Source organism: Equus asinus, chromosome 23 (genome assembly GCF_041296235.1).
Source record: "Equus asinus isolate D_3611 breed Donkey chromosome 23, EquAss-T2T_v2, whole genome shotgun sequence".
Lineage (NCBI taxonomy): Eukaryota > Metazoa > Chordata > Mammalia > Perissodactyla > Equidae > Equus > Equus asinus.
Window position 1 is genome coordinate 34,298,630 of NC_091812.1, and position 20,296 is coordinate 34,318,925.

Here is a 20,296-nt window from a genome sequence, read left to right on the forward strand (position 1 = left end):
CAAAGAGGCTCAGGTGGAACGGCCGTGATGGATGAGAAGGGCACACTGGGATCCCAGGGAAGACCAGCACCTTCATTTTTGTGCCTGATTGCAATTGTGGCCTCTGATCCTACCTGGAAGGTTGTAGGTGCTGAGCCTTCAGAGGGAGCTGCCCTTAACGTCTGAAGATGGGCCCCTGCCGAGCGTGCGCACACTGCACTGAGAGGCTGTGATGAAGTGCTGTACATGGAGGGGAAACAGTCCTTTGAGCGGCACTCTCGCTCCTATTTAGGTTTCAATTCAAGCACTTCAATGGCTCCTCATCCTTCTTGCTCAGAGGTGCTTTCCACCAGAAGGTGGCAGCAGAGTTTGCTGAAAGCAGGAACACAATCACGAGCCCAATTTATAGCCGAGCGTAGCAGGAGCCTCTGGGGTTCAGCTCAGCTTTGCTTTATGTTAGAGGAAAAATATACTTGATTCTAACTAGCCAAACATCTTAGAAGGGGCCCTGGGAGAGTGACAAAGTTCTCCCTTACATCTAGCCCAGAAGAATTATAGGATGCTCGGAGTCCAAGAACCCTGTCAACAAGCTCAATGGATCTCAGCGCTGGGTGTACAGGGAGCTTTTAAAAATACCAAAGCCGTGGTCCACCCTCAGGGATTTTATTTCTAACACATAGTATGTGCCTAACAGGTGACTGTGTGACTGTGTCTGTTAATGCATTCATTTACCTGACATCTTTTTGTGAGGAGTCCAGGGTAATTTTATCTACCCAACCTCACAGGGATTTAGCCAGGGAGAGGAGACGTGAACGGGAAAACAGGAGCAGGCAGGGTAAGGGACAATCCACAGGCCCCTCAGTAAGGCAGCACAGGGGGTTGACTAGTGTCCCCCCAAATTCACGTCTATCTGGAACTTTGGAATGTGACCTTATTTGGAAATATGATCTTTGCAGATGTAATTAGTTAAGATGAGGTCACAGTGGATGAGGATGGGCCCTAAATCCAATGGCTGGTGTCCCCACAAGAAGAAGAAAGGACACAGAGAGATAGAGGCCCTGGGAAGAAGGCCATGTGGAGACAGAGGCAGAGATGAGAGTGATGCAAATCAAAGAATGCCAAAACCACATGGAGCCACTGGAAGCTGGAGGAGGCAGGGAGGGTCCTCTCCTAAAGCCTTCAGAGGGAATACAGTCCTACTGACACCTGATAAATTTCTGTTGTTCAAGCCACCTAGATTGGGGTACTTTGCTTTAGGGCAGCCCTAGGCAACTAACACAGGCAGAGACCAAGCAAAAGGAAGCCAAGTCCTCAGATCCCCACTTCTGAGCCATCTTCCCACCATTCATCACACTGAAGGGGGCTTATTTTGTGTCAAGTGGACAGTACTCACACATCCTCCCTTCCGCACATTTTCCCATTCCTCCTCAGATCCCAGAAGAGCGAATGGTATGGATGAGGCTGGCCCTGTTCACTAGGTCCACAGGTATGATTTAAAGCTGCTTCCTCTACAATTCTCATATGTGCCTAATCTGGTTCCTTTTGAGTTTGCTATTTGTTTCCTGCAGACTCAGGGCCTGGTAGACCCCAAGTTCATACCATTAGAGACTGTTCTTCCTCAAACACTCTTTTCCCAAGAGTTAGAAAGGCTCAGGAGACCAGCCAACACTGGCTTCCTGTGACAAGGGAGAAGACAGAAAGAGAAAGCAGAAACAGAAGCAGCAGGGAGAGTCTGCAGGGAGTGGGCAAGGGAAGAGGCAAAGGAGGAGAAATGATGGGCTGCTGTGGAGGGCCTGGATGTACTAGGGGGCGCAGGCAGGCTGAAGAGCAGAACTGGCCTTGAAGAAGGCAGAAATGAAGCTGGCCTGTGAGGCCACGATGCACTGTAAAGCTAGGACATAACAGAAAAATAACCTGCTATGATAGCCCTGCAAACTGTGATTTTGCTTGCTATCTGGGCCTAATTTAACTGAAAAGCCAATATAACTCCAATTTCCTAAACGAATCCTTACACATAGCTAAAAACATTAAAACTGGGGCCAGCTGAGTGGTGTGGCAGTTAGGTTCGCATGCTCTGCTTAGGTGGCCCGGGGTTTGCCATTTTGGATCCCAGGCGTGGACCTACACACCACTCATCAGGCCATGCTGTGGCAGGTGACCCACATAGAAAAGAGGAAGGTGGGCACAGATAGCACAGTTCGCTCAGGGCCAATCTTCCTCAGCAGGAGGAGCAAGATTGGCAGAGGATGTTAGCTCAGGGCTAATCCTCCTCCTCAAAAAAAAATTCAAAACCTACGGGTGACCTCCTAATCCAGACCAATGGGTTGCCTCATTAATTTGAAGCTTGCGCCACTCTTGTTTCAGTACAGAAATCCCTTGTAGGTGCTCTGGGACTCAAGGAGTGGGATCCATTTTTTCAGCTCCTCCACGTATCTTGGAAATATTATTTGGTCAATAACTAAGGGGGCCAAGCATTTCTGGAGAGAAAGGGCCCCATTTTGCCCTTTCTGAAATCTCTTCCTTCTCCACAACGTGGACATATGGTAGGAGGATGGTGCCATTCTGGCTCAATGCCTTATGAGCCAAAGGCAGCGTTGGCCTTTTCTCTTCCTACTTTGCTTTCACAAAAATCTACCAACTCGAGCAGCATCTTTGCTTGGTGGGGAACCTAACTCTGCTGAGAAGCAATAGAATTGCCACTGTTTCAAATAAACACCCCTTGCAGCAGCCAACACTGGCTCAAACAATGAGTGACTGAAGAGACCCACTACTTCCCATGAAAGTCATTAACCTCAGTGCCAGCGGAGTCAAACCCAGAAATGCACTTTCTGTTGCCAAAAAGTTCCACGAATTTTCTAAGACCCCCGTGACCTAATTTAAAGTGTTTTTCTTCTTTTTCTCAGGCTTTTCTCATACATAATAGCATGATAAGCCGTTAATTCAATCATTTTCACTTCTCTGCCACCCTTCATCCTGTAATCAAAGAGTATTATTAACCACCCCAGAGACACATTAAATAATCAAGCTGTCCAAACGCCACACGTCAGGGCAGTAATCTCCAGAACTGGCATGGCTAAAAAAACAGAGTAACTGTTTCTTCGCCTTTGCCCACAGCTTTTTTTTGCATTTCAAACAGCCATTCTGCAGAGACACATATGTGGATGAAAGTAGATATTATGGAGAGGATGTTCATATGGAAAGTGTAAAAAAGCAAAGGGCATAACATCAGGACTAAATAGTAGAAGAAAGTCATTGTTCTGTGGCAGCCATCTTTCAACTTTCTCTATTATTAAAAAAGCAATCCCATTATTTTCCACTTACCCATCCATTCCCAGCTAGTCATAAAAGGATACTCTCACCCATGACATTTTTCAGTGGCAGTGGCTTTGCTGGTTGTTCCTCTTCCCATTAACACCAAATTGCCTTCTACATCAGGCAAGGAAGCTGCCTTAGGAACTGAAATAACAGCTACCGTGACAACGTCAGTCCTTAGAATATCTGGGACAATTCAAAAAGTGGAATCTAGCTCTATTATGAAGATGGCATGATTGCCCATTTTAAATCAACAGAGCTTGCTCATCTCTGTTGTATTCTTTTAAATACCCTAATCTGTGTCATCAACTCAAAATTCAATGGAAAGCACATCTTTGGTTATTGGAGAAAATCATCCTCAAAAACACCTCCCTTGATTTGAATATTTGCAAATGAATCAGATAGCCTGGAACTCTACAGCATGACGGTGAATGGCCTTTTCAAAGCCGCGCAGGATAGCTAGGAGCAGGAAGCCTGAACAAATGCTTAATAAGGACGATGGAACAATTAGCTGCCTTTTAAGGGAAGCTATCCTTTTAATTTCATGTCCAATCACAGGAAAAAGCAGGATAACTGGCCTAATTTACATGCACGTAATGTGGGTGCATCCTTAAAAAGGAAATTTCATATGTTATCTAGTGTGCATACATCATTTGGATTTAAATCATATTTTTAAAGGGATATAAACAGTTCTGTCCATCAGTATACAAATAATAGCACCAGGGGATTAGGTTGCAACTGCCAAGAGAGACACGCAGTATCTTAAAGGAGGAGAAAGGTTACAAGAGAAATCTGACTGTGTGTGGCTACAACACTGAACACAATGTCATCACAGAAGCCCCCCACTGCCCTTCAAATAAGGATGACTATGATTAAGAGGATTCTAATCAGGCCAAGAGGAAGGAGAGACGAAGGTGTAGACAAGATTGGTTTTCCCTTCTGGCCCTTTCCTTTTCCATTCCCTCTTTCACAGGGTAGAAGCAAATGAAAACAGAGAAGGGAGGCCAATGAGCTGTATCCTTTCAGATCTGGAAGATCAAGCAAAATCAAAAATAAAAATCTCCAGCATGAAAACACGCCCGGAATTACAAGTCCATGGTGCAGAACTTTCTGGCTATATTGCCATAAAATTTAAATTTAAATATTGTGAAAGGTTATGGTAGAATATGTGATGAAACAGTGACATTTGGAGAAACACTGTCGCTCCTCTGGAAAAGCCTTATTTCTGCAACTCCTTGTAATTTAGAAGGAGTCACAGTCGGTCAGAGCTGGAAGGGGTCTTAGAGGTGCTTTAATGATCCATTTTATAGATGAGAAAACTGAGGCCCCAGAAGAGCGATTAATTCAAGGTCAGTGATTAATGAGAGCAGAGATAAGCACAAAATCTGGGAGCCTATTTCTCTCTAATTAATTTGTCCCATTTGGTTCTGCCACAGATGAAGGGACTAATTTAAAGTACTAGAACAATTGTCTGAAGGACCATTTCCAGGGATCCATCAGGTCTTTCCTAATAATATCAAGCTGTTATTTGCCTCTTCCTTCTCATTCCCTCTTGTGGGTACACAGAGGAGTACAATGACGTGCCACATCACAACAGATGATTGCAGAACCAGGCACGAGAATCCAGCCTCTTCCATGATGCCAGACATCAGGGATTTCAAAAAGGTACAATAATGCCACTCTCCTAATTTGATTTTTGTTCTGGAAAAATAGTTATTTTCATAAAAATATATTTAAGATGGGGCAGGCCCAGTGGCGCAGTGGTTAAGTGTGCATGTTCCACTTCAGTGGCCCAGGGTTTGCCAGTTTGGATCCCGGGTGTGGACCTATGCACTACTCATGAAGCCATGCTGTGGCAGGCGTATCACATATAAAGTAGAGGAAGATGGGCATGGATGTTAGCTCAGGGCCAGGCTTCCTCAAAAAAAAAGTGTACTGAAGATAATAGAGTTATTATTTTAAATGAATTACTGAATAAATATAAACTATTTTTTATTTTTAAAATATGAGATATTGATAGATAAAACCGACATACATGAAAGCTCTTTGGGATCTTCAGTAATTTTTAAGAGTATAAAGGGGTCCTGAGATCAAAAGGTTTAAGAACTGCTGAAGCAGAACATCAAAAAACATCCAGAAAGGAAAAAACGATGAAAGCGGAATTTTACAAAAACTATTCACAACAGAAAAACCCCACTCCTTCCTTTTTGAATACATCTCTCACCTTCATAAGGAGCATGATTCCAACAAGACGATGTGAGACTTGGAACAATAATCAGTAATGACTACAGTGACCGGTGCTTCATGGTTTCGGGTTCAGGCAGGAGCCTGGGTTGATTTTGGCTCTGCCATTTCCCAGCTCTGAGAACTGGTCAGTTAAGCCTCAGCGTCCTTATCTGTACGAATGGAGACAGAGCGAGCACCTGCCCTCAGGAAAGAGCTGGCGGAAGAAGAGACTGGGACAGTGCCTGGCTCACGCTATGTGCTCCGTTGGGTCATTATTGTTATTGTTCAAAATCCTGCGCTCTTCCACAATACCCAACTGTTTCCTTTCCACTATTCTTCTTGAACTTTCACCTTCCGTATTGATTCCAAGAAGAATGAACGCTTATTAACCCAAATTTGTCTCTGTATCCTTTTTCCTCTAAATTTTTCATGCTGCATTACCTTGCCGTCTGATTTTGGACAAGTCATTTAACCTCTCTGGGTCTAATCTGAGTATTGCAAAGGCAGCATAATTCCTCATCCAGGCAGCACAGCTCAGCAATGAAGGGTGTGGTTCTGGGCTAGTCTCCACTGGTTTGAATCCCGGCTCTTATGGATGACCGGCTGCATAACCGGGGCCACGCTGCATAATCTCCCCGTGCCTCGATTTCTTTATCTGTAAAATGGAGCTAGTAACCACATCAGCCTCATGGGGTTGCAGTGAGGAGTAAATGAGTTAATACAGATAAAGTATTTAGGACAGTGCCAGGCATGTAGGAGACACTCAAAAATGTTTCATAGCTTACTGTTATTAGCTACAAAATAAGATTAGGCTAGATCAGTTTTTCTCCAAGCTTGGTGAGAAAAATGTCTGTCTTGTTACCTTCTCCCTTTCCTCTCCTGTCCTCCAATGCTTCTGAACCACGCCAAATGCCATGCTGGGAAGCCTGGAAGCGGACCACGCCAGCCGGCTCACCGCCATCATTATCTCCTTCAATTCTAACCTCCCATGATTCCTTTACTTCTAATTGGTCCTCAGGTGCCCTCAATACAACCAACAATTAATACTATGGCTTTTCCCTTTGGCTTCTGAGGCAAGTCAAATAAATACATAAAAAAGCAATCAAGTTAGACACTAACGAAACCAAATAAATAGCAGTATTCTTACAAATGAAACTGATAGGACCACGGAGGAACAATCAAAATGACTAAGATAACCTTCCCGCCAAAGGAACAGGGGACAGCGGATACGGAAGCGGCACCAGCCACTGAAGCACCTATGATTCTGCATCCCCCTCGGAAGCGTCTCATGCCTCTGGTGGGTGCAGGTCTGGCTTTGGTAAAGACACACGTGGGAGGAACTCTGCGCTCCTGAAGATGAGGTTTCACTTGGTCTCTCACATTTCAGCTTTCCTGATTTCTACTTCTAGATGAAACCAAACTTTACCATGGGACTAAAAAAGTAGTATAATTTTGTTTCCTATTTAATTCCCTATCTTCTTGGTTATGGAGAGGAACCAACTCTTTTGAAAGGATTTTGCAATATACTATAACTCACTTTTTTAAAAAAGTGAGGGCAGTGTAGGGAGGAGCATTGCTCAGTGGAAAAAATTCTGTGTGCCACAACCAGGATATTCAGGGGTTGAAAAAAAAATCTGTTCACACAATGGTTGGGGGGCTGCTGCTATTTCATATAGGGGAGTCAAGGAAAGCCTACCTGAGGAGGAGATGTTTGGGCTGAGACATGAAGGATGTGAGGGAGCATGGGACAGCTGAAAAAAAGTAAACAGACAGGAGCAGCAAATGGAAAGATCCAGGGGCAGGAATGTGCCCGGTCTGCGAGAGGAACCCCGAGGAGGCCAGTGTGGCTGGAACGGCATTGGCAAGGAGGGTAGAGGCAGGGGACGAGGTCAGAGAGGTGGGGGGACCAGACCGGCCTAGGGCCTTGAGGACTTTGTATTTTACTCTGGGAGAGGTGGGAGGATATGAGAGGGCCTCAGGCTGAGGAATCACATTCTGGGTGACTGACGTCCTGCAGAGGACACTTGAGGGAACACAGTGCTAGGTGGGGGGATCTGGAGAAGCATAAAATGGGGTGTGGAGATGTGCTGCTCTGGGACATGCATCAAGTGGTGCCGATTCCCGACGTCCAGCTTGCCTACTAAGAGTGATGGAGAATATTGGCTCAGGCTTGGCAAACTAAAAAGTAGAAAATTCCAAATCAGCACGTCACCTCTTTCATGTGATTTGGTGCAGGCGTACAAGGACGTGGAGAATGCGTGAGATGTACCCTGCCGGGAAGACACTCAGTCTGCTCTTTGACTGTGTAGCCCATCAGGGTATCTTTCTAGACCACATCTAACAATTCAGTTAAGCCTCTACAGACAACCTGACAGGCACAAAGGGGTGTTCACACACGTGGTCGCTCGCGATCCTCCACGCAGCCTTGGGAGGTGGGCATTATTTGCCTCCTTTGGCAGATAAGGACACACAGTTGGAGAGGTTTCTGCCCAGCTGGTTGTGACAATGGACGGAAAGACTGAGCCAAGATTCTCTGGTGCTGAATTTAGGTTCTTCCCACAACCTGGTTCTGTGCCTCTTAAGCTACCAATTATCAAGGCAGTAACCCCAAAATGAAGACTCACACACGAGCGGATACAGCCGAGTCAAAGACGACATGACGCTGTTGGGAATGACGCCCAGGAGCCCCACTCTGCCTCATCCATCGGGGATCTGTTTGCTTATTACATAGTGGCTTAGGCTCTTACCTTACATGTTCTTTTGTGTAATGTTCTATATGAACTGTGGGAGAACGTGGCTCGTGAGAAGACACACCATTTGTAGCCGTGACAGGGTGCCACTGTTTCTTTTAAAACCCAAGCATGCCTGGTCATACAGAACTCGTTCTTGTGTAAGCCATGGCCTGGGTCCCTTTGTAAGCCAGAAGGGAAGGAAAATAAACTAAAAATTACTTACTAAATAGACATCAAGCACGGAGGCATTATCGTCCTGCATTTCCAGAGCATTGGGCTCAGAAGTCAAGTAGATGGTCCTCTCTTCCAAGGTAAATGTTGAACTGGAAGGTAACCCTTTACTGGAAAAATAAAGAAGAAGAATGAGCATGTGGCCTCCAGAGCGAAATCCAAGGACACCTCTAAAGTCGTGGCCGAAGAGGCTGAGGCGGGAAAACTTTTGGGGATGAAAAATTTTTTTGAGAGTTCCAAGGACATATGGTCTTATGGGGTGATATTCTCACTTGAGTTTAAAGAATTTGGTTTCACTAGTATTTTCTCAGTCTATTTCAGTGCATGAGACACTTCTTTACATTTCTGAGAGGTGATCTGTGGGTCCCATGCCTCGTGAGGGTGGAGAGCTGTGAATCTAGAGGCCTACCGGTCACCTTTACCTTGAATAGTTGGTTCTTGATGCTTAAGCTCTCCTCGCACAGTATTCATGCTTTGCTAGTTTATAAAGACAACCTTGTGCATCATTAGCATTGATGATTTCTTTCTATTGTTTTTTTTTCCCTTTGTCTTCTTGGCAAGAAAAGTTCAATTACATCCGTGGTTGGCAGACTTAAATGTGCATCAGAATCCCCTGGAGGGCTGGTAAAATCCATTTTCCTGGCCCCATTGCTCAAGTTTCCAATTCGGTTGGTCTGACATTGGAGCCTATGAGTTCGCATTTCTAACCAGCTCCCAGGTAATGTTCCTGCTGCCAATCAAGGCCTATACTTTGAGTAACAACGAATGACATAAATACAGGCACTTTATTATGTGCTTTGTGAGGTTAGCCTAGGTGCGCCCTTAGTAACAATGACAACAACAAAGCCAAAGGAATGCAGGTAGACGGTCGTATTAGAGAGTCATTTATGAAGGGAAACCACCTTGTTTTGTCATGATACGATAACCACCGTCAACTATTGAAGTAATTGGTCCATTTTGATAGGATTTAAATTGGGAATTAATTTAGGGGCTCAGGGATGCACCATTTTTCCCCACTGAAAAGTTATGTTTTAACCTGTGGCATTCTGCCATCTGAAGGTTTTGCAGGAACAAAATATTCGCAAACAGTGGTGGAAGAGTGTGATATTGGTGTTAGAAGAGCTGGGCGAAGCGGGTGGCCATGGGCCACATGGAACAAACAAAGCCCGTGCAGTGGGCAGTGGCCTTCCCTGGGCCGTAGGGCTGCGGGCGGGAGACGGGCTTCCTCCTCACCTTCCCCGCTACCATGGCTGCCACCCCTTCTGGAAACTGCCATCTAAAATCACCCTCCAAGCTTCCTGTCTGAGCCTCCCAGCTGGACGAGAGACTGCTGAGGACGTTCCAATCCTCTGTGCTCCCCTGGTCCGGGAAGTACATATAACTCTATTTCTGGACATATTTACCCATTAATTGAAGACACCTTAAATAGTTAGAAATCCCGACTTTTTCAATATTAAAAAAAAGCACTTGTCAAAAGAATGTTTTGAATCTTAACAGATCAGGTGCATTTGTATTTTTTCTGATCATAAATGATATAATGAAAAAATAGTAAAAATACAGACTGGTGGTGGGAGGAAAGGTTATGGAGGAATCTCCCACTGGCCCTCCATTTCGTGATATTTGAGAATGTGGGATTAAAGCCGCTTTACTTTTGGCTTGATACATTTTCTTTTAAATTCTGGATACAGTAAAAAAAAAAAAAGTTCTCTTGCTTTTCAAAAATCTAAATGGGGATACAATATGGGAAACAGAGACTGTTCCAATTGATTTTAAAGAGCAGGGTGAACGTGGCCTCTTTCCATCAAGCATTGCTCTATATTGTAAACCATCACGGATTTCCTGGGTTAAAGAAACCATCAGTTCACGGGATGCTGCTTTGAGAGGTACTGTTTGGCAATAAACCTTGATGCTCAGGTTATTTTCTGGATCAAAAACAAGGATGCAGTGATGGACTTTAATTGGCTTTTGGCTTTCAACTGTTAAGACGCCACTCACTATTCCTATGGGTGGAAAAACGATCCTGCCTAGGTGAGCCTTATGAGAAAGACGAATTCTCTACTTAAACATCAAAGCAAGAAACAAGGTGGTCAGAAAATACAAAATTGTGGCATGACTTTTGACTTTTATTTTTGGTTCACTTTTTGTATAATTAAAAATTTCTAGTCGACCTGACAACATGAGTGTTGGGCTCTGAGATTGCAAGTCCTGAGGTGAGAGACCATCCACGACGTCATGGGGCCAGTGCTGGTGTGGAATAGAACATGGGAAGGGGACCTTTATCCTGGAGGATGCCCAGCCTAGAGGTTGCAAACTGCTGGCCCACAGATCCAATCTGGCTGGGAGAAGTGTGTTTTGGGCCCAAAGAGATTTTCTTAGTTTGAATTAATGCTAAATTAAGAAATAGGAAATTCCCACAAAAACCCAGTTTTCCACCGCTTCTTATGAGAAACCAGAAGAGCTGGCAACTCCGAGCCCGCGTTTATGAGTGGCAAGGAGTTTGTGGCTGCCCGTTTAAACTGGGCATGTCCTCTTCAGTTCTCCAGGCTCCCCACCACCCTCTTCTGCACCACATCTGGCCTGTTCTATTCATTTGCATCATCCCTGCCTGGTCCCTCTGTGATTTGTCAGCCCAACACCTCTACTTCACAGACTAGGAAGCTGAGGTTCAGGAAGGCACAGTGACTTGCCCAAGGTCACACCGCAGTTGAACAGCATTAGGATCTGAACTTTGTTTCCAGTTAAGCACCTTTTCTATGGTCATCTCTGCTGAAATTTTAGAAATTCGCCATTGTAGAAACCAGAGTAACTAAGGCAAATGTGCCTAGGAGCTTGAAAAAAAACCATGTAAATCAGTGAAAACAAATGCAGTGTGTGGTGCCTGATGTGAGCTGGAGAGATCTTTGAGAAGAGTAATGATGGCCAGAAAGGTTTGAGGAAAAGTAAGTAGGCAAAATATGCTGTACAAAGCAATATATTTTTGATTCTCATAAAATTAAAAATAGAATTACCATATGATCCAGCATCCCATTTCTGGGTATGTACCGCAAAGAATTGAAAGCAGACTCTCAGATATTTGTTCACTCAGTGTTATGGGCTGCACCGTGTGCCCCCTACCTCCCCAATTCATACTGAAGCCCTAACCTCCAGTACTCCACACTGTGTCTGTATTTGGAGATACAGTCTTTAAAGAGGTGATTAAGGTTAAATGAGATCGTTGGGGTGGGCTCTCATCCGACATGAATGGTGTCATAAGAAGAGATTAGGACACAGACATACACAGAGAAAAGATGCGTGCAGACAGAGGGAGAAGATGACCATCTACAAGCCAAGGAGAGAGGCCTCAGAAGCAGCCAACCCTGCCAACACCTTCCTCTCGGACTTCCAGCCTCCAGAACTGAGAAAATACATATCTGTTGTTTAGGCCTCTTAGTCTGTGGTACTTTGTTATGGCAGCCTGAGGAAACTAATCCACCCATGTTCGCAGCAGTGTTACTCAGAGTAGCCAATAGGAGGAAACAACCGAAGTGTCCATGGAGGGATGAATGGATAAACCAAATGTGGTAGATGCACGAAATGGAATATTATTCAGCCTTAAAAAGGGGGCAAATGCTGACACATGCTACAATGTGAATGAACTTTGAGGACATTATGTTAAGTGAAATAAGCCAGTCATAAAAAGACAAATACTGTATAATTCTATTTACATGTGGTACCCAGAATAGTTAAACTCATCAAGTTAGAAAGTAGAAGGGTGGCTGCCAGGGGCTGTGGGCCCGGATGGAGAGCTGTTTAACGGGTAATGAGCTTCTGTTTTGCAAGATGAAAAGAGTTCTGGCAGCTAGTTGCAGAACAATCTGAATGTATTTGACACTGCTGAATTGTACACTTAAAAATGATTAAGATGGTAAATTTTCTGCTATGTATATTTTGCACAATTTAAAAAAGCAACATTTTAAAAAATAACGACTAATATTTAACAAGAACAATAAAGATATTTAAGCTTCCAACACTTTAATACAGAATGACATATACGAAAGAACTCTGTAAAACATATTGCCCTATATAAATAATCAGGCATTTATATAGTAAAGTCCCATTAAGTGTATTCTGAATAATCTGACATTAATACATCTTGGCATTGAGTGAAAGCTACATAACCAGCTCATTAATCTTTATATTTGTTATGCTCATTATTCAGTATGTACTGAGTGAGACCAGAGTACAGAACTGGCATGTTACTTCCCTAAAAATCTTAGATTAGGTACTATCCACCACCCAAGAAAGGATGAGAATATATTTTAGGGAGACACCTGAGCTGATGAAGCATTACAGGCCGAGCATGAACTTTGGAATCAGATGATTTAGCTTTGAATTCTGGCTCTCCCACTTAGCTGTGTATGATACTGGATGAATTTCTTAACCCCTCTTCCCACATGTAAAATGAGAATAAGAATAGCAAACGTGCAGGGCTGTGGAGCGATTGGTGATAATGAACGTACGCCATGAACACCAACTGAAGCACATCGTGTCCTCGGTGCTAGGAGGTAGCAGAGATCAAAACAAATAAGAATCTCTGCCTCACAGGATTTACAGAGTATTGAGGAAGACAGACAATGAGATAAATATTTAAAATATATATTATGTTAGTCCAAAGCACTAAGGAGAAAAATAAAGCACATGAAGGGATAGAAGGGAGTGAGTGAGGGATGCAGGCCATCCCCATCAGCAGACTCTCCTTGTTCTTCCCTCAGAGTTTTTAGGATCCCGGACATGAATCAGACACTGGGTGACACACAGATGTCCCCTACACTCCATGTGACACATATCAAGCTCTCCAAAGTATCTGACTACAGCCCCTCCCCCTGGGCCGGGACAGGCACCTCCACTCCCTGACAGCTCTCCAAAGATCACATTCCGACTGCCAACCTTTCCTTGGCCTCTCTGACTTCTTTTAAAGGCTGGAGGGGAGTGGTCAGTTAACAGTTGCAAAACTGTCTTTTGACCACTTCCTTTGCAAGACTGGCAATCTCACACACACCTTGCTTTTGTTTTGGGCCTCAGCTGAAACTGATAGTAAAAATATTCCATCTCAATGTTCTGTTATGTTATTTTTAGCAAAGTGATTAGTAAAGGTTATCACGTTATTGAAGCTAAAGGGGTATCTTTCCTAATCAAGAAATGCTTTACACAGGACATAAAGTGTTATTTGGGCTTAAGAACCTTTATATTATCTACTTGAACATGTATATATATGTCCATTGCATCTAAAAAAAAAAATTAATGAGGGGGCCAGCCTGGTGGTGTGGTGGTGAAGTTTGTGCACTCTGCTTTGGTGGCCTGGGGTTCACAGGTTTGGATCCCAGGCGTGGACCTACACACTGCTCATCAGGCCATGCTATGGTGGTGTCCCTCATACAACATAGAGGGAGATTGGCACGGATGTTAGCTCAGGGCCAATCTTCCTCACCAAAAAGAAAAAACAAAATAAAAATTAATGAAACGTAATCATTAAAAGAGTAGGGAGATAATCCAAGAATAAACCATCCAACCCGAATAAATTCATCTAGAGCCTACAGCAAATTCCTCCTTGAAGATGCCACAAGTAGTAAAGGTAAGATGTCTTTTGAAAAGGATTTTTCACTTAAATGTCTGTGCCATTGACCAATCTCATGTTTGTTTCTCTTCGATTCTGACACTGGGAAATATTCTTGCTATTGCTCTGTCTCCTTACTGTACTGTTGATTTTCTGGGCACAGCCTATTTCGAATCAATTTCTAATTTCTCTGGCTGAGAGCTTCCCAGATTCTGTCTTAGGGTTCACTTATAAGTGAGAGCACCTCTCTTGGGAGGAATGCCCTCAAAACCCAGCGGTCAAGTCAGAGGGCCAGCCATTCCTGAGCCTCACAGCCTGGGAAGATCCATTTCTAGGAGCAACGTTACGTGACCGAGTTTAAGAGTCTGGCTGCCTGCCTGGGTTCTGCACCATCAAGTTTTGCCACAATTCCCTCAATTCAGACTGTCTGAGGACTGACTGTGCCTGATTTGCAACAAGGTGCTCAGGAAACTGTTAATGTATCCAGTTCTATTCTCCCCTAGTAACAGCAGTGGAGCTGCCAATACTCCTCAGCTGCTCCGTGCTCTGCTCTCTGCACACGTAGCAAACTTGTCACAGGTAAGAGCAGCATAGGAGGGGGATGTCACGTCCTAGCGCTCCCTCTGGGAGCAGACAGTGGTTCTCCGCCACGCAGGCCCCTCGTCATTTACAAAAATGCCCCTTTCTGTTACCAGCAATGTTAGTTTGGTTTCATCAGAGAGCATTAGTGTGGCCGGACTGTTGAAAAAGTCATGGATAATTTTACAGCCTGGAACACTCTGACTTCTGTTTGCAGACCTACAGAGTATTTTACAGCTAATTCTCAGGAGGGCATTTGCTCAGAGAACATATGGTACGATCCACAGTTTTTGTCTTTTAAAAGTCATCCTCTCACTGCCTTAATTTTTTCTAATCAAAGTAAGATGACTTATGAGGAAATAAACAACCTCCTGCCTCCACCCCCATCGTCATCCCTCCAGGGGCAGCTCCTTTTACAATTTCTCTTTGGAGCTCTTCTGGCGGTTTCCTTCATATCTTTAGATGAATCAGGGAATAAAAGACAATCTCAACCTAAGGCAGCATCTATTGATTCAATAAGAAGGGCATTTATCCTCCTCTGCTCTGTGTTTCCTTCCAACATTTGCTATTTATATTTTATTTATTTTGTTACTGTGAATAATATAGTTAATGACTTTTTTTATTCCATCAACCATGCATCCTTTAATGTCCCACATTATTTCCTCTTTGGCCCTATTTTCCCCTCTTACTTTGTATTAGATACACTTAAAAAATTTTTTTTTAATCTCTACTTTGTCATGGCTGTTACTATTTATATTCTATTTTGAAATGATAATCAAATTTTTCCTGCTTTGTCCATGGATTGGCTCTAAAATTAGAAAATCGATATATACATTTTACATTATATGACTATGTAGATACTGTTAATGCCTGGCCAAGAGTGAGTTAGGGTTATATTTCCCTCTCTGGGTTCAAAGTCATGATTGCTGAGCCATGCAAAGAAAAATGTTCCCAGCATCAAGGTTAAATGGAGTCTCTATTTTTTCCTTTTTTTAACTTTTGCTTAAATTCATGCCACACATGAGGCTGCTTCAGGTTAGAAGGTTTTTGCCCTTTAGAAATGGACTGATGCCATGGGAGGAAAACCCAGAGAGCATCTGGACTAAGGCGGAGGCCTAGAAACAAGCCCCGCTTCTCCAATGATTAGTTATAATGCCAGGCAAGTCTTGACGCTGAATCCTGGTTCCTCCTCTAAATATGGGAATGACAGTCCCTGCCTAGCCCATCACACAGGGCCATCAAGAGGACCAAGCCAGATAATGCAAGTGAAAGAAAGGCCGACAGAGGGTAACACTCTTCTGTATAAACACACAGCCTCTTCTGTATAAACGAACAGGAGAGTCACTATTACTTTTACCTCTGGGACTCTGCCTATTTCCTGGGGGGAGGCAGGGTATGATGAGGTCTGCTTGCATAGACAGATCTATCATAACACTTTGGAAAGAATTCCTTTTCTGCTGTTCTAAGTTTAACTACCGGAACATTAACTGATAACCAATGTGGACAGGAAGGCTTCTACTTGCAGAGAAAACCCACAAATGCAGCCTGGTCTCACTTAAAGGCTGCAGGTACTTGTTCAGTCCTAGAGTCATGTTCTACTTAAGGGAGGGCCTGTTCCAACATGGCTCAGGCACTTCTGATGTGATGGTCCAGCCAACACCACGTGCCCCTCTTGGAAGAGCCCACCTCTGGTGAGGGTGGGTTGGTGGGGAGAGGCTGCTGTAGGCTATGGAATTCTGAAGCACTGGCACTGGGGTTCCTAAGTGCAGCCTGGACAGCGTCACTGTGCAGAAAATCTCATGCACCTGCCAGGACAGATCTTCTCCTTCATGCTGAGCTCCTTGCTGAGTGTGCAGGCAAGACTTCCCGACTCCCCAGCATGGACCAGAGATGCGGAGTCCCTGGCCATGGTCACTGTGTCCAGACTGTTCCCCACCCATCTTCCTAACCTGTCCTGCCAAACAGGGGGCTTGAAGAGGATCTGCTGCTTTCTTTCTGTCTTTTCTTTTTTTCAGCCACGGGCACAGTTGCTGCTCTTCCGTGCTCTCCCGCTTTTGCTATTTTTAGATGAGGAAGCTGCCTGTTTCTAACGAAGCTAGGCAGAGCAGCAGCCTCTCTCATTGGAAGAGACCGATGGCTGCCACGTGAGTCTAGTGCCTGGGTTTAACTTTCCTCTCTCCCGGAGTAAGTCAACGCCCAAGGCATGAGGCCTGCTGCAGACACAGCACAAAGAGCAGCACTTTGAACCAGCCGGCAGAGAGAGAAGTGAACAGTGTGCTGCCAGGTCTATTCGTTCTGGGGACAGGAAGCCACAGTTGCTCAGAGAGGTGGCAGCAACTGAGCTCCCGCCACCAGCAGCCTTAGAACCAAGCAGAGAAGCAAGATGAGGGCTCTCTCTCTCTCTGAGCAGAATGTGTGTATGTGTGTGGGTGATGACTGGAGGGAGAACCCTTTTCAAAAAGGCACCTTTTCTTTGTTTTTTTTTTTTTTTACCATACACCTCTGAGATTTATTTTTCTTTCTGACATCCTCCAACATGTTTAAGGGTAGTAGTCATCCACTGTGATGTTTATACTGTGATGATTGTATTACAGACATTCTTTCATTTAATCATTAAAGATAACCCTGTTAGCTTGGGTCTCTTCCCATTTATTTTGTACACGTGAGTATTAAGGCTAACTTGTCTAACCACAGTTAATAAATGGTGGCACCTGGATTTGACCCCAGGCCTGAGTGTGGAGCCATGTCCTATACATACTGCCTCAGGCTATCGACCACTGCGCAGAATTAGCCCTTGCTGTGTTTCCAAGATATCCCCAGAAACAAAGGTTCGATTATAAAAGAAAGTAGATATATAGATCCATTTCCAAAGAATAGATCTATTACTATAAGCAAGTCTTGACTATCTGATTTAATCAAGAGGAACAGCAATAGATATTAAAGAACAGTGAGAGGAACTCTGACACCCCCATACGCAAAAATTAATTCAAGATAGATCACACACAAAACATGAAAGCTGAAACTATTAAGCTTCTAGCAGAAAACAAAGGAGAATGTCTCCACGACCACGGAAGGGGCAGAAGGGAACCTTCTGGTGTGATGGGAATGTTCTTCATCTTGATGTGGGTGATGGTTGCTGGAGTGCACACAATCGTCAAAATTCATGGAACTATACACTGAAGATTTGTGCAATTTACTATATAAAAATTGTATTTCAGTAATGAACTGTCAGCATCAAAAACAGTCTCTGCTTTTCCACTCACAAAACTATAAATCATCCATTCAAATGTATCCTGAGCGCTCACTTTGTTCCAGGGACTGTGTTAAAAGTGAAAAATAGGGAAATAGTTCAGACATGGCTGGGTCACTGACTTAAGGAGCTTTTAAAAAAACGTTGGGGAGATAGATAATAAATGTTAAAAAGAAGCATATAGCTACATATATCATTATTATAAAATATAAAAATGCAAAAAACCCACACCTAGGGAAAAAAAAAACCCTTGACAATCAAAGTCATTTCTAGTGGACTTCACAATCCTGAATGGCTTCTGCTCTCTTGGAAAACGTGTTTTCTTGTTCATATATGGCAAAGCCTAATATCAGAATTAGTTTACGGGGCCGGCCTGGTGGCGCAGCAGTTAATTTCACACGTTCTGCTTCTCTGCGGCCCGGGGTTCTTGGGTTCGGATCCTGGGTGAGGGCATGGCATCACTTGGCAAAAAGCCATGCTGTGGTAGGTGTCCCACATATAAAAAAAATAGAGGGAGATGGTCATGGATGTTAGCTCAGGGCCAGTCTTCCTCAGCAAAAAGAGGAGGATTGGCAGTAGTTAACACAGGACTAATCTTCCTCAAAAAAAAAAAAAATTAGTTTGCTTCCCAGAGCTCCTATCCATAGAGTAGAGAGACAATATATTTAAGCAGGTCCCAGAGGTAAGGCTTAGGGGGATAAAGAAAACTGGAGTATGAGCGGTCCACAGAACATCCCCAGAGAGTGGCATGTACTGAAAACAGAGTTGATTGTAGTCTCTGGCTAGAGAAAAGCCTCACAAAGGCACCAGGGATTGGGGACCTTTTTATCACAGGTGACCCACGGCCTCCATGGCTGGGAGGAGCAGCATGGTACGTGGAAGCACGTGCTAGAGCAAGGGCAGGGTAGCTGAGTCTGGGACTAACTTGGCGCTAAGTAGCTGTGTGTGTGGTATTTGGGTAAGCCAAGCCATTTAACCTCCCTGGGCCCCCGCTTGCTCTCCTGTAAAAATCAGGACTTTGGATTTGATGAGGCTCTTTGACCTTCCAAAAGCTTTGATTCTTGATTGGCCCTGTCTCAACTTCCCCAGAAAATCAAAGTTTGAGGTCAGAGTAGCAAAGCAGAAATACAGTTTGCTAAAATGGAAACGCCTTCTGCTGTGTGAGCTAATGGGACCAATAAAGCTTTAAGATAAAGTGACAAATACTTCTCAACCACAGCACCATTATCCCCATACGGCCCCTCAGCGACATAACTCCCACGGAGAGTGGTTTACAGTCCTGCAATCTCTTTACACTCACTTCCTCTTAAGATTAGAAAAAAAAAATCCAGAAAAAGAAAGCTTTATTCCAACAGATGGTGCTATAGGTTGAACTGTGTCCTCCTAAAATTCATATGTTGATGTCCTAGCCCCCAGTACCTCAGAAGTGACCTTATCTGGGAATAGGGTTGTTGCAGATTTAACTAGTTACGATGAGGTCACATTGGAATAGGGGTGCCCTAATCCAGTAGGACGGGTGTCTGTTATGAAAAGGGGAAATCTGAACACAGACATGCACACAGGGAGAACGCCATGTAAAGATGAAGGCAGAGTGGGGTGATTCTTCTATAAGTCAAGGAGTGCCAAAGACTGCCAGAAAACCACCAGAAGCCAGGCAACAAGCATGGTACAGATTCTCCTTCACAGCGTTCAGAAGGAAGCAACACTGTTAACATCTCAGACTTGCAGCCTCCAGAGCTGTGAGGCAACACATTTCTGTTGTTTAAGCCCCCAGTGTGTGGCACTTTGTTATGGCAGCTCCAGCGAATGAATCTGGGTGGTACAAATGCTTTAAAGGAAAACCTTGCCTTGGCCAACAGGCTGGCTCACTAATTTCCCCTCCTTTCTTTAGTCCATAACACCAGTAACTGTAACCTTCAGGAAACTTATATTTTAGGTAGCTGAAAAAAGTACCATTCCTGTCTTTGCTAAACACCACATTTCCTGTCTTTAAAAAGTAAGCCCTTCTTCAGTAAAATCCACCAAACACTGGGTGAGCCTTTATTATTTATCAGGAATCTTTAGGCAGTGTTTGTGCCTTAGCTTTCAGACTTCACTAGGGTACTCCTCATATCAACCTGCTAAAAACACACAGGGTTGAAAGGACCACCCTCAGTATATAAGTGGCATCATTTAGTCAACATCCAAATTACCATCAAGTCTGCAGAAGCTGCCGGAAAAAAATAAGATGAGAACAGATTACAAGGCAGCTTTGCTATCACAGAAGCACAGTGTAATTATAACTGTTCAGGACTATTGGAAAACCATAAGCAGAATTGATTTTTAGTGTGCTTGCTAGCTTCAAAGAGGTGCAGAGTGACAGGAAGGTTTCTCATACGTGGCTTGGCCAATGCC

At 44.0% G+C, this 20,296-nt stretch overlaps 1 protein-coding gene across 2 annotated transcripts in view; it reads right to left on the reverse strand.

The window, feature by feature from the left end:
• PIP5K1B (phosphatidylinositol-4-phosphate 5-kinase type 1 beta) overlaps nucleotides 1–20,296 on the reverse strand; it is a 274,960-nt gene that overhangs the window by 4,848 nt on the left and 249,816 nt on the right. For both annotated transcript variants that reach the window (XM_014846778.3, XM_070495622.1), the window contains exon 14: nucleotides 8,473–8,590. In XM_014846778.3, coding sequence (XP_014702264.1) covers nucleotides 8,473–8,590 — 118 coding nt within the window. The remainder of the gene's footprint in view (nucleotides 1–8,472; nucleotides 8,591–20,296) is intronic.